The sequence below is a fragment of the Syzygium oleosum genome, unplaced genomic scaffold (genome assembly GCF_021117445.2).
Source record: "Syzygium oleosum isolate NSW1041296 unplaced genomic scaffold, Sole_v2.1 Sole_v2.19, whole genome shotgun sequence".
Classification (NCBI taxonomy): Eukaryota; Viridiplantae; Streptophyta; class Magnoliopsida; order Myrtales; family Myrtaceae; genus Syzygium; species Syzygium oleosum.
The window spans coordinates 5,530,169-5,545,801 of NW_026607503.1; the positions used below are offsets into that span (position 1 = coordinate 5,530,169).

Genomic DNA, 15,633 nt, shown 5'->3' on the forward strand with positions numbered 1-15,633 from the left:
CTCCAATCATTTCTCTTGTCGTTCTGAGCAAAACATTAAGATCTTGAGGGACACTTTGTAAGAGTGATTGTGTGAGATAGAGAGTCCTATCATACACAAGAGTGTTAACACTCAGAAGTTGTAATTCCTCTTTATTACATAGTGAAATCCAGCCGGTAGGCTGTAAGCGTGGGAGAGTGGACGTAGGCTTGCTATAAGCCGAACCACTATAAACTTGTGTGCAGATTTTCTATCCATTATCTCTTACTTTACATTCTGCACATCAAGAGCACCGTCTATATAATCTGTCTTGAATCTGAATTTTATTCAGACTCTTCTGTGGTTTATTTTGTTTCCGCATAAATTATTAAAATTGTTTTAGATCACCTATTCACCCCCCTCTAGGTGATCCTTGCTAGCTACTTCAATAGCAACCAAATCTCTTCCACTTCCTGTCACCTTTATACACTTCCACTCTCTCCACCCTCATTTCTCTCCCTGATCCATCACCGTCATCAACCCAACCTCCTTCCTTCATCACCCACTTCATCTTCTCAGCAATGGCCTCACTCACCCCCAATCTGACCCCTCCCCATTGCTTCTCATGCGTCCTGACCCTGAACCATACAATACCGTCTCGAGTCTCATCCCCGTCATCATGCTTCACTGCTCTCATGCCAAAAACAGAAGCCGCCTCCTTTGGCAAAGCCACATTCACACCGACCTTATTATTGCCCTTGTTGTTCACATTATTCTTGTTAAAATATATCTCGAGTTTGAGCCCAAATTCAAAATATGAATTTCGGAATTTTTGGATTAAAAAAAAAGAGAAGAAGAATCCTAGGCCAAGTTTCTGAAATTAGCTTTCCGAATATGCGTTGGGGTCGTTGGGCTGAGTTGGAAAATCCACCTGGGACTTTGAGATAAACATTGAAGTCGGTCCAAGGAAAATCAAAAAAAGGGAAAGAGCTGACCATTGACCAAATATTGGAATCATTAATGGAATTTTCGTTTCCATGTTGGAGTCGGCTTCTGCAATATTATTTTGGCAATTTCCTAGTTTACGAATTGGAGTCGGACTCCTTTGGCGATGCTATCCAATATATATTTGTATAAGGGCTTGTTTCAGATAGTGCAGCTTGCATGTGTTTTGCAAGTGACACCGTGATCAGAGGGTGCGTTATTGTTGCCGCACGAAGAAGTCTCGAAGCTCCGTTTCGTCGAGCGCTTGGCGTGGGATTTTCTTCGTGGAATTACACCAACAATTCAATTGTTTATAGCGATTAAATCGTGTGGTAGGATTTGTGAGTAATTCCTTCGCAAGATTGAGAGATTATTTCGTAAGGAATTGGGGTTAAACACTGCGTGCGTTTTGGGCGTAATTAGGGCTTGGGAAATACTGAGAGTGTTTGAGTGACTCGAGTGTAGTTGTAATCTCCGTTGTTATAGTGAAATTTCGTACTGCTGTCCCCGTGGACGTAGGTCACTACGACTGAACCACGTAAATCTGGTGTCTGATTTATTTTCTTATTCTGTATATTTTATTGTTCGATCTCTTGGCTTCCGCAGCAATTGCTTTGAGTGAAAGTGGGTCTAATTGTATATGTTGACTGGCTCGGACTTGAGATCCCTCTTGGCGATCTCCCCTGATGAAAGTATCGGGTTTCTGCTTCGCATTCCCAACAATTCTCACACGTGTGAAGCTCCTCCCAATTTTGCTGAAGTGCCATCTTGTAGAACATCGACTTGTTCATTTGGTGCTTGGCCTCACAACCTGCCTCCCTGACAAACACACATGGGCAATACCATTTGCCCACAATAACAGGAGCAGGAGCTGGATGCTTGCCCGAGATTGGGAAAGTGAAGTCGGGAAGGCCGGCTCTCAGAGTCGTGTTGAGGCCTAAGGCCTCTTCTAAGTGAGATTGGAGAGAGTGTGAGGCATGAACTTCCCACAATTTCTTTCGTAGGTACTTCGGAGGAACACCATCCGGAGCCATTGATCGAGCGAAGAAGCTGCCACTGCTGTGACGGTGAATCTGGAACATTTGGTATGTGTCTCTGGGGTTGAAATGGGTCGGTCTGGGGTCCTTGATGAATTTGCCGAAACAAGATGGGGTTTTGTCCTAGTCCCTTGTACATATGCATGATTGCCTGTGGGAATATCAAGATGGGTGATTAGTGATCCAGCAAATTGACGCAGGGTTAGACCGTGATATAAGTATTGTCTGTCAGCAAATTTTTCTTTTGTGAACGAAGATGGTATCTTATCCATTGAACATGCTGAGATGAAAAGGCATTGTTAGTGAAAGAAACTGGTAATGACTAGACTTGACTCACACCTAGCCGCAGGGTTAATCAAGTCCTGTGTGAATATCGCAACGTAACAGATGAATAAGCAGTAATCCGGATTTAATTGCAACGAAAGTAGTTTAACATAACATAGACGTTATTTCTGTTTGTTGTGACAGGAATTGGTCAAGAGAAATTAACGCATTCAGCATATCCGAAGAACATATTGAGTGCAAAGTGCAGTTAGTACTATGCATAATTTGTAGGTAAACAAGCGTAGGGTCATCTGGCCAGAAAGAACACGTCACGCACGTACCCTTGGGATCTGCCCTCTGCGGTTATGATGTAATAGATGTTAAACGACAGAGGCCTATCGAGTGCTGGAATGAACCAGAGCTTAGTGACTGCGGACTCTTCGTAATCGGACTAGAAAGTTAGGACCCTGTCTTGAGGAAACAGCAGCTTCGTGACCGATGTGATCTCGCTTGTCCCCCAACAGCATGTGTTCTCTGCTTCTGCTTCCTCGTCAATGATCACCAGGTAGCCTGAAAACGGACCTTCATTTGGCAACTCCTCAAGAGGGCTCGATGACTTCCTGTACGCAGACAGAGGCCCGGTCACATACATCTCTCTCTCTCTCTCCCTCTCTGATTGCGGTTAATTTGAACTTTGCCTTTTCTATGAAAACCCAAAGGAAAAAAAGAGAGAACTCCTGAGTTATTGACAATCGAGAAGACTACTGCCCCAGTTCTTGATTGGGAAAATGAAAATTTAATCCTAAGATGGCCATATATGACCTATTATTTTGTATTTGTTGAATGGTTCCAAGGGTTGAATGAAATAGACATAATAATGCATTTCTCTAGTGATTACTTGTGCTTTTTTCTTTTGAGCTAAATCAAGATTTAAGATTACTCATTGGACTTTGGTATCGTGTGAATTTTAATTGAGCCTTTTATATGGAAACTGAAAAACAAAGAATAATCTCCTCAAAAATCCTAAAGTTTTTCCTATGGGACACCGATACCCAAATTTTTTTCGTCTCACCAATACTCCCGAACTTGTAAGACTTACTCAAAAACACCTTCCATTAGACTTCCGCCTCTAATGATAGTTCAAAATCCAACATGGTAGCATTCGTGAACAACGCTAGTCAAAGGATCTGACATGAAAATAGACGCACCCTGTCATGTCGACCAAGAGTGTAGACCCGTTAGATTTTTAACAATCACGCACGCACTCTGTCACTTGGGATTTTTATAGACGGAAGGTACTTTGGGTATTAGTATCTCATAAGAAAAAATGAACGATATTTAGTGAGACTATTACCCCCCCCCCCCCCCCCAAAAAAAAGAAAAAGAAAAGAGAGAGAGAGAGAATTCTTGAGTAGTTTACTATGGAGAAGAGTATTGCATCAATTCTTGATTGAGAGAATATTAATTTTGAAGAGGGTTAAACATGCCACATTGTCTATATTTGATGAATTGATCCAAGTGGTTGAATGAAATCGACATAATGCATTTCTCTAATGATTACATGTGCATTCCTTTTGAGCAAAATTAAGATTACCCATCGGATTTGAATATCAAGCGCCGTAATACATTTCTCTCTCTTCCCGGTTGTGGTGAATTTTAACTATGCCTTTTCCGTGGAAAGAAGAAGAAGAAGAAGAAGAAGAAGAAGAAGAAGAAGAAGAAGAGAGGATTCCTGAGTAGTTGACAATATAGAAGACTACTGCACCAATTCTTGATTGAGAAAATGGAAATTTAATGTGAAGAGGGTCAAATAAAACATACCGTGTCGAATTGTTGAATTGATCCAAGGGTTGAATGAAATGGACTTGATGCATTGCTCTAGTGATCACTCGTGCATTTCATTTGAAGAAAGTTAAGATTACTCATTGGAATTCTGTAACATGTGCTGTGAATAAAAGGAAATTAACACTGCTCTCCTTAAGCTAAACCATGCTAAACTATAGAATGAAGACAAAAGAAGAAGCGGAATAGTTAAACATAGGAATTCACAATTGGAAAAATTACGAATTTAATTCTAAACTTATTGTTTGGATGCCAATTAGTTCCTCAACTTTACAAATTTATCAATCTAGTCCTAAACCTTTACGTGAAATTCCAATTTAGTCCTCTCGGCCAATTGTCGCCTCCACAACGTTCTATGTGGATTGCTACATCAGTAATTTCCTTGACCGTAAGGATTAAAATGTGTTTAGATGTGAGTCAAGCACAAAAACAAAAGAAGAATAAATACTAATGTGTGATGTGTCTAATTTGATGGATTTAAGTTTATCACGGCAAACTATATTATACTTAGTGCCTAGCGGGGGACTACGGATATGAATATGAAGCATATTCACGATATCTCAAAACATATTGCAGACAATATATAACCAATTTTGCACAAGACAAATGAAAAGCCCAGGCTTCGTTTATTTCGCGGAAAATGAATGGTTTGGAAATATTTTTCTAAAAATGATTGATTATATCTCTTATAAAAATAAATGACTAAAAAATATTTTCATTGTCCATAAAAATGTTTACACATAAATTGTTGCTGAAGTGATCATTTTTAGGAAAATGTATTCAAATCATTCATTTTTCGCAAAACAAACGAAGTCTCAATGTCGAAATATGACTATTAGGAAATAGGGAAAATACTAATCTATTCCTAATTATGCAGATACCTTATAGGGGGATTCTAAGGTCTCTCAAGGATTGGTTCTCAGGCAATCCTAGCCACTAAAATTGGACACTGATAATAAAATGCATGCATACATATAATTGCTTAAAAAAAAGGGGACTAAGACCGGTTGTGAGAGGGATTTGATAATCAAGAAAAAAGTCTAAAAAGTCCTAAATTTATTTCATTTTTGCTAATTTAATCCAAAATCTTTCAATTTGACCAAAATAGTCATGAACCTTTTGAAAATCCTTCAATTTGGCCGGAAATTGCTGACGTGGACGTCGACCATCTTCCGTGGCACTGTTGGCGTTGACTTGGACAATTTTTGTAGTTTTTTTTAAATTTTTTCTGAAATTTTTCTTTTCTTTCTTTTTATTTTCCTTCTTCCTCCACGGTTGCCAGCTATCAAGCGGTCGCCGACCTCCTTGATGGTCGGCAACTAGCCAAAGGCGAGAGCTAACAAGGGCCAACCTCGCCAGCCGAGCGAAGCTCACCTAGCAGGGGCGAGGTCAACGAGGCTAGCGAGGGTTAACCTCACTGGCCTCGAATGAGGCTCGCCCTCGTCGACCTTTGGCGAGGCCAACGAGGTCGACCCTCACCAGCCTCGAGCGGCGTTTGCGGAGGAAGAAGGAAAAAAAATAAAGAAAACAAAAAAAATTATAAAAAGTTTGAAATAGTTCAGAAAAATAATAAAAATTACAAAAATTGTCCATGTCAGCACCAACGGTGCCATGTAGGACAGTTGTCATCCACTGTATTGATTTTCGGCCAAATTGGCTAAATGGACTCAATTGGAAAAACGTGAAAAGGTTTATGACTCAATTGGCACAATTAAAATGTTTAGAAATGAATTGGCAAAAGTGTAATATATTGGCGTGAGTTGTCAATTTAGACTAATTGGAGAAATTATAGGGCTAATTAGGCTACGAATAACAACCATTTTGTTTCAGAAATCAATTTTTGGCAGAAATTGATTATTTTATTTCTGTTCTTAGACTAGTTTCTAAGCAAAAAAACACGTTTGATAACAATACAAAATTTCTATTCTCGAAACAAAATTTTGTTTAATAATGACACAAAATTTCTCCCTCTTGGGTGACCGGCGAGTGGACTGTGGGCGGATGGCGGTGTCGGGTGGCAGACGGTGGCGGCGAACGGTGGACGATGGGGAGAGGTGGTGACAGATGGCGATGTGGCTAGTGCGGAGGACGGCGGCTGGAGGCAGCAAGCATCGGGCAGCGGCGGGAGGTGGGCGACGATCGACGGCGGGAGGGGGGCAACAGTGGGAGGAGGGCGGACAGTGGCAGCGAACGGTGGGCAGCGAAGTGCGGAGGACGATAGCTGGAGGCGACCGACGATCGGCGGCGGGAGGGGGGCGGCGGGGGGAAGAGGGCAGCCAGAGGCGAGCGACTGGCGGCAGGAGACGGTGATCGGCGGAGGTGGACGGCTGGGGGAGGAGGGCGGCGACGGGAGGCGAGTGGCGGAGGGAGGACGATAGCTGGTGGCCATCGGCGGGAGTCGGCGGACTGAGGGAAGCGGCAACCAGCAAGTTGACGGCGATGGGTGGTGGGTGGGCGATCGGCTAGTAGCGAGGGTGAGTGATGATAAGAATTTCTCGTTTTTGTTCTGGAAATAGAAAAGTAGAAAATTTTTACTTCTCATTTTTGTTCCAAACCTATTTCTAAAATCAAAATTTGTTCCAGAAATTGAAAAAAGGGTTAATACCACGAAAAATCCCAAACTGATACATCTGTGATAATTTTACCCTAAATTAATTTTTTTACCATGAAAAACTCCAAACTGGTACACCTGTAACAAATTTACCCCAAATTAATTTTTTGACCATCAAAAATCCCGAATTGATACATTTGTGACAAATTTACCATCCGTTAGTTTCCATTAAATTGAATTAATACAAAAAAAAGTCATAAACTAGTACGTTTGTGACAAACGGAGGGTAAAACATAAAATTGATACACCCGTTAATTGCCGCGTGTCATTTAACAAAGCAATTTGGCATTAAAATTTAACGAAAATAAACTGAGGGTAAATTTGTTGCAGATGTACCAGTTTGGGGTTTTCGATGGTCAAAAAATTAGTTTTGGATAAAATTGTCACAGACGTACCAGTTTGGGGTTTTTCCCGGTATTAACCCATTGAAAAATGAAATTACGTTACCGAACGGATTTCTGTTACAAACTTGTTTCAGGAACAGAAAAATTGAAACAAAAGGGTTATCATTCGCAGCCTTAGTTGCTAAAATTGTATTGTATAATGTCCTTATTTTGAGGATCAACCAGATTCTTAACCTAAGATGGTACACAGTCTAAAATAGTTTTTTTGGTAGGTTTTTCTCTGTACAACTATATATGTTGTTGTATTCATTGAAAAGAGAAATTAGAGAAAAAAACTTCTCTGTTCATCATGGTATCAGAGCAGAGATCCTGGGGCTTTATGTTATGATCAAACTTCGACCCAAAAATTAGAAAAGGGAGGAACAAACTTGATCAGATTCTATGGAAGAAACAACTGATATAGTGGCGCACCAACAACAAGGCAAGGGTCCTTCTACAACTGCCATCCTTGACGACTTAGCAACCCTAATGACACAAGTTTTGACCCAGGATTAGACTCAAACCCAAGCGTCAAACAACGATTCTTCCGCTACACATATTGGCATCAAGTTGGACGGCACCAACTATGCCTTATGGTCCCAAGTTGTATATCTCTGGCAAAGACAAATTGGGATATATCAATGGGGAATTTCCACGGCCTCAACCGACGGATCCAACCTTTAAGAAATGAAGAACTAAAAATGCAATTATGAAGAGTTGGTTGATTAATTCCATGGACCTGGCCTTGATAAGCAATTTTATTTGTTTTCCAACCGCAAAAATGGTATGGGATTCGATTGCTACAACTATTTTTGATGGAACTGACACCTCTCAAGTGTATGATTTAAAAAAAATGTGTGACTAGAATGAGACAAGCCGGAGGGCCCATTGAAACATATTATAATGGTCTTCAAGGTTTATAGAGAGAAATTGACTTCCGTTGCCCTAACCCGATGGACTGTCCTACTGATATAGGGAGGTCTAACTCGGCCCTACAGGAAGATAGAGTCTATATTTTTCTTGATGGGTTAGATGATCATCTGGATAAAATACGGGTTGATGTGCTTCAAATTCAACCATTCCCTACGATTGAACAAGCTTATGTTCATGTCCGAAGGGAGGATGTAAGACAAGTAGTTATGGTGTTGGGCATGTAATTTACACATGCTGCTTGTCGCGACCTAACCTCCCGCGGTGCACCATCTAGGGGTTCGGCTAATGGATTATTAAGTCTAAGCCTAACTCGGGCCCTCCCAAGTCCTACCAATTCATGACTTAGGGTTTAAGTTCTTAACATGCAAATCATTTCAATCAGGAGTCGCCACTAATCTATTTTTTGGTGGGTCAATTAGAAACTCAAGTAAAGTATCGAAAGAATTACTTTACTCTTACGAACCAGAGATTATGGATTCGGGGACTTGGTTACATTAGATTACTCTAATGCCCTTTCGGTACCTTTCCTCTTTTATTTGAAAAAATATTTGCATACAGCTTGGATTGATTTTAAACCTATCCACTAACATGCGAAGTGATCATGCTGGTGTGCAACCAATAATATAACACTCAATAATGCAAATCAATAAATTGCAAGATAGGGACTTACCTCAAAGCAACGAAATCATTTGCAATGTTAGTTAGAAAATCACATTTATAACTCTAATATGATTTCTAATTAACACACAAATTCACTCAAATCTTTTTTAAGGGTTTTCTCTGATTTAACGAAAATTAAAATTTATGCAATGCATTCTACGTCTAGTATGACATGCGACATACGATTTATTTAAATGTCCTAATTTTAACAACAATTAAATACACTATCTCTAATATGGCACGCAAATGAACCTAGACGTGAGATTTTTAATGACGAGAATTATAATATATGCAACTACTCTAATATGACATGCACGTGGTATTTTTTATATTTTTTAATCTAAATTCGGAATAAATAATTAACCTAATTTAAACATGTAAAATCTAAGAAAAGAATCTAATCTATTCTAAGAAAATAATCAAAATTTATCCTAAACATGCATTATATTATCTACTCAAATTTTACCTAATCTTTTTGTATATTTTATGAAAAGACAATTAATTCAATTCAAACAAAAGACGGAAAGAAATAACAATGAAATGAACACGACACCCAATCACAAGCAATATTATCCATATCCATTTAAATTTAGAAATAATAGATTGACGAATTATATCTTGGGCATGAGGATCGGATTGGCCAATCTTCCGCACAATCGCGAATCATATCTTGGGCAGGAGATCGGATTGAAGATTTTCCATGCGATTGTGAATCATATCTCGGGCGGGAGATCGGATTGTCAACCATAGCACGTTATGAAATTAGGAAACAATTCCTAATTTAAAGGCTATTCGAGAACTTAATAGATACGATAATATCACTCAAAGATTCACACAAGATTGCAATATTTCAAACAATGAAACAATATACTCAAAAGTCAAATTAGATGAGCTTTTTACCTAATTCAAATATTTGCTTTCCAAATTTGGACCGGCGGACGGTGGCCGGATTGCGGTGGTGACAAGGCAAGTGCCCAACAGCAAAAGGGCACACGGTGGGCTCACGGTGGCAAGTTCACAAATGAGCTCTCAAATGGTGAGAAAATTTGACCGAGAGGAGCTTTGACTTTGCCGTGGTTCTTTCGGTGGTTTCGCTGGACACCTTCACTGATTAGTTCCACAAATTCTGCAAGATTAAAGACTAAGTGTAGGGAAGAGTTCGTCGTGGGTTGGGAACAACGGTGCGAAGGATTTCACCAGGAGCGTGTCTAGCGCGAGCAACAGTAGCGCGTCGTCACGAGAAAAACTAGTTGTTGCGGCTCGCATGACCGATGTTGCGAAAGCCAAGCATGAAGAGGACTCACGGCTGGGTCTTCTCGGGTGGTAGGGCGCGAGATACTCTGGGATAACCTACAAAAAGAGAGCAACTTCGTTCGACCGGATGAAGGATTCACGATGATGGAGTAGCATATCGTCGTCGTCTTCTGAGGTGATCTCAAGCCCAGGAATAGCGATGAAGTCGGAACACGAGCAGTGTCATCGAAGTGGGGGCAAACAGCAAAGGTGCTGCGTTGGTCGCAGGTAGCACAAGGGACTAAGGCTCGTCGGGGCAAGGACCTCCACGGGATCAGCAGGCTGCAGCAGTTTACCGTGTGTTTCTTTGTACGGTTCGCGAGGCAACAGGGTCAGTCTTCGCGAGGAAGCAGCAGCGGCTCGGTGCAGCAACAATGGCGTCGGGTAGTGGGGATGGAAAGAAGAAGATGACTCCCCCTCTCTCTTTTCTCTCTTGTTTTATCTCTCTTGTCCTTTTACTGTCAAACCAAAAGAAAAGCCCTCCCCGCTGCATGGCCTCACTCTCCTTTATATAGGCAAGGATATCAAACTTTGGACAAGGAAAAGAAATATATCCTTTTATCCCTTCCCAATAAAATGAGATTCACTTTTACTCCTTCCCTTTCTTTATTATTTTGCCAATATTGTGTGAATACGGCCAAAGAATCATGCATCAATTCTTTCCTCTTTATTCAATGCAGGTCAATTTTCTTGCTCCCATGATAATCGAATTTTGATCAATTTTATGGCTCATTTCGATTAATTTAAATAAGCTTGCCACCGCCGGTCCAATTTCAATGTAATTCATGAACTTACCTGATAACGAAATATGCTCCTATTAACTATATGCTATTTAACTATTTTTTTGTTTAGGAGCCGAGATCGATCCTTAATTTTTATGCAATGAACGATTAACCGGGTCACCAAAATTTAGGTGTCAACACTGCTGCCATGGCCTCTAAAGGAGTTAAGATGGAACCTCAACGACCACTGACGCTCCAAATGTTCAAAACCGGTTCTTCCTCTTCGGGAGGTGGAAAGATGAATACAACATCAAAGGCCAAGGCACAATCGGAAGGAGGCTGTACACACTGTGGGAACATGAAGCATACTCGTGAAACTTGCTTTAAGTTACATGGATACCCAGAATGGCAGAAAGAACTCAAGGCACGGAAAGATGCTAATAGCGGGTTGGGACAAGCTTCCTTGGTAATTGCGGAACCTCACTTATCTTTGATTTCACAAGTGGAACCGTCAAGTGATTCAACTACTCTCAATGATCAAGGTAATCGTGGCTATGCATTGCTTAGTTCTAATCGGGATAATTACGACAGCTGGATTGTTGACTCGGGGACAACTGACTACATGACTTTCAGTTCAAATGAATTTGTGAAGATTACTAAACCAAAACAAAGTAGAATTGCCAATGCTAATGGGGTCGTATACCCTATCACAGGAGCTGGGACAGTTGATCTCTCGCCCTCTTTTTGCTTATCTAATACTTTGCTGGTTCCTTCTCTCTCAAATAAATTGATATATGTAGGCCAAGTCACTGAAGAATTGTGTTGCTCTAATCGACCTCACCTTTTGTCTTTTCCAGGATATTCTCATAAATGAGATCGTTGGGCGTGGTACTAAGAGAGGGGGGTTATACTACCTAAATGATTTTAGTCCTGGTAAAGCAAACAACATGCAACACTCAGCTAGTATCAAGGAGAGACAGATTTGGCTATGGCATTGTCATTTGGGACATCCGTCGTCCATTTATATGAAGTACCTAGTTCCTGATTTATTTTCCAACTTACAGAATTCAGCTTTTAAATGTGAAACTTACATTATTGTTAAAAGTCATCGTGTACCTTTCCCAATAAGCTTGCATAAAATGACATTCCCTTTACATTCTGATGTTTGGGGACCTTCTCCAATTACTACTGTTTTTGGAATTCGTTGGTTTGTGACATTTGTTGATGATTGTTGTCACGCCCCGAACCCCATCGAGCTCGTGGCATCCCCCTTTGGTCGAATTAGTGCGACGTCCCAGAAAACGCCGCCGACCTAAATCAACTCATCAGAGATATAAAGCACCAGCGAAAGCCATAAATACCCAGACAATATTGACTACGGGAAAAAGGAAGAATATACCTCTATTATCGATTCAAACTTATACAATATCCATCATTTACAATCCACAGAATATACATGCACACCGAGCTACTACACTTTACACTACCGATATCAAAAAGGATTAGTAGCCTGGGTATACCCTAACTCCAAAAATGGGACACTCCAAAAAGGTTTACTCAACCCCTAAACTAGCCCCTACGCCCGCTAGACGGTGTCCACTCCGACTCAGTCTCCCCGGAATCCAGATCTGAAACCCCCTAATCATCCGGCTCCTCGGAAGACTCCGAATCCGCCTCGATCTCAATCGGGTTGTCCTCATCACCCGACTCTATCGGAACCTCAATCCGGTCCTCCTCATCAGACTCCTCTTCTGGCTCTTCCTCTGGCTCGTCCTCTGGTTCCACCTCTAGGTCTTCTTCCGGTGCCTCTTCAAGCTTTTCTTCGGGGTCTTCTTCTTCTGGTTCTTCTTCTTCTTCAGGTTCCTCCTCTAGCACTGCCTCTAGATCCACATCTATCGAATCATACCCTGCCTGTGATTCCTCCGGCTCCGGATCAGGCTCAGCTACTGAAGGTTCGGGCGCTAGGGGTACGTGCTGATATCCTGACTGGGCGAGACTAGTATCCAAGCTAGTCATCTCACCATCGGGAGGGGGTATGGCAGACGGATCCCAGTCCCCTACTCCGTCAAAGGGAACATCAAAGCCACGGACAGGGCCAAACTCGTCCAGGCCATCCCGAAAATACTAGGCGGTATAGGTGTGGGCCTGCCAAAGGGGTTGCCCTATGTCTACCCAGACTACTGTAGTATGTTTGATCCAGGCCATATTCTCGTCTATCGAATACTCTACAACGTTATGGTCGGTGTGCATCGGTACTCCAAAACACTCAGGCGGTGGCGGTGGGAGGTTCATGATCCAGGCCGGGGTTCTGAAATTGTTTGGTTGAAATAACCATGAGAACACGTCTCAGCAAGTACACACCCTAAACCCCACCTAGGCTAACACGTACCTCCAGACAAGTCCAAACACAATCACATTCAACGACCACATAACAGGCACACAATTTGCACTTACCTGGGCTTTTGATACGCGCAATCTGCAGGTTAGTCTCAAATACACAATTTCCAATCACATGTACATTCCAAATATATTTCATGCCCAATACACAAGTCGAACACAGGGCATTTCATTTCCACATTTCACACACTCATTCATGCCTCATCACATCATTATCATTCGACTTGCTAGTGACCCGCGTTACAGTACACGCCTCAGGTTCACTTTCAATTCACGGTCCACACATGACCATCTCAATTTCACAACATTTCTTAGCCCGCGTAATAGTACCGCCTCAGGCTATGTTTCTTGCCAGCGTAACAGTACCGCCTCAGGCTCAACATCCACCACCTACGGCACAACCCGCGTTGAAGTACACGTCTCAGGTTAGTAGTCTTTCGATAATACCGGGCATCGTTCTGCGTTATAGTACCGCCTCAGGACGGCACAATTCCCCGCGTTACAGTACCGCCTCAGGGATTTTCGTGACCACACGCACAACATTTCACACATTTTCTCATTCATTCACTCGTTCGATTTACACACCAACATGCCAAATTACCAGCCGATTAAATTCGGCCCATGCACGCATCGAACCTCACGTATTTTACATGCTCAATTAACACCCAATCATGGCCAATTACCAGTCAAATCAATTCAGCCCATGCGTGCATATAACGGTCCACATTTCAATCATTCAATTCACAATCCAACGAGCATACAAGGCCGCCCTTGGACCCACAATCGCAGCCACTAGTACGAGCATAAATTCAACATTTCCAAGTCTATTTGCAACCATAACAATCACCACAAACCAGCCACAACACAACACACCAAACCGACACAATTAGTCCCTAAATCGGACCATATGCTCCTCATTTCACGCCCCAATTTCCAGCACTCAACTCCACATCAAATCAGTCCCGGAACATCACAAATTCACCCACAATTCAGCCAATTCAAGTCCCCAAATCAGTCCATTAATATAACCCCTAAACAGCCACTAATTAACCCCTAAACCGTCACTAATTAACCCGATTCAGCCCCTAATCAAGTCCGTCGATACCTGATATCCTAAATAGAGTTTAGGATGTCACTTACTTGGAAACCTAAGCTAGCTCGGGCAGAAAAGGAGGGGCGACAGCCGGTGGCCACACGGCGGCGGACGGCGACGGCGAGCGGTTCGGCGGACGGCGGTGGCTGGATGGCGGCTGGTCTTCCACGGCTGAACAGAACTGAATGGGGATGGTGGTGATGGTGTTCAGTGCAGGGAAAAACAGGGGAGGGGAGAGGCGGTGAGGCGGTGGTGTGAGGCGAGGATGCGGCCACGGCGGCGGCGGTGGCTCCGGCGTACGGATGATCCGGCTAGGCGGGTAGATGGCGGCGGCGACCGGCCTAGGCGGCTGGCCACAATCACGATGGGTGGAGGGGGAAGCTCGACCGGGAGGGAGAGGGAGAGAGAGATGCCGAGAAAGAGAGAGTGAGGGGAGAGAGAGAAAAATGAGATTAAATAGTCTAAGGGCCAATAATTGGTGTCTAATACACATGCCAAATGACCATCCTACCCCTCTCTCTAATTTCCAATCAATGGCCAAGATTCGATCTTATCCTAAGATTGACGGTCCAGATTAATCCTTACAAAAAATATCCAGGGGTAAAATGGGAATTTCACAAAATTTCCAAGGGCAAAATTATCTAAAAATTTCTATTTCTAAAGTAGGTGTGAAATGACCAGATTGCCCCTCTCCCATTATACTTGGCCTTAACAAATTCCCTAGGGTAAAATGGTCATTTTCCATTTCTCGCCAGAATTCGAATTTTTTGAAGAATCCGGACAAATCTGAGGCTGACTAAGCCAATAACAACATAGTCCAATTATCCTGTCATGACCTTCGTAATTTCCGAGGCGCAAACTTGGTCTCTAATTAATGATTAAATTTAATTAATGTAACTTGAGCGTATCTCGAACTAATGGGTGGCTTTTGGGGAAATTCGCACATTTGACCCGTGGCCGATACTGAATCAAGCCACGTTTAAGTTCACTCGGGTCGTGATGACCTCGGTTGTCACTTAATCGCGAGGATCGACCGCTAGTTCCGACGGGCGCGATCGTTTGGTATAGGTTTAGGATCATTCGTCAACACATCTAGTGGTCAAGCGGAATCACCCGCGATCCACTCGTGTGACAGCGGCGAACTGATCCCTAACTATCCTTGGATCGGCCTACATTGGCTCAAAATGTCACCTCGACAATTTTCATGGTCGAAAGTCAGTTCACGATCGAGTTTCTTTGGTTGCGCGAAATTTAAATCCCTAATTAGCCTTTCCCTAACGGTTAGTATCCCAGGAGTGATCAGTTCCGGGCGAGATCTAACTACAAGCACGTCCATAAATCATCCATTTCATAAATCCCAAGTGGGTCGGATTTCAGAATGTCACAACTCTTCCCCCCTTATAAAAATTTCGTCCTCGAAATTTACAATTCAACCTAACTACTGAAACAAGTGGGG

The 15,633-nt window shown here is 42.3% G+C and overlaps 1 protein-coding gene across 1 annotated transcript; it reads right to left on the reverse strand.

Annotated features, from left to right (window-relative positions):
• Window positions 1-12,325: 12,325 nt before the first annotated feature.
• Window positions 12,326-12,703, reverse strand: LOC115673961 (uncharacterized). Its single transcript, XM_030596222.1, has one exon. The coding sequence runs from the start codon at window positions 12,701-12,703 to the stop codon at window positions 12,326-12,328; it is 378 nt and encodes a 125-aa protein (XP_030452082.1).
• Window positions 12,704-15,633: the final 2,930 nt, after the last annotated feature.

Coding starts and splice junctions, on each gene's coding strand:
- LOC115673961 (XM_030596222.1), bottom strand. CDS start 12,703: ATGACTAGCTTGGATACTAGTCTCGCCCAGTCAGGATATCAGCACGTA.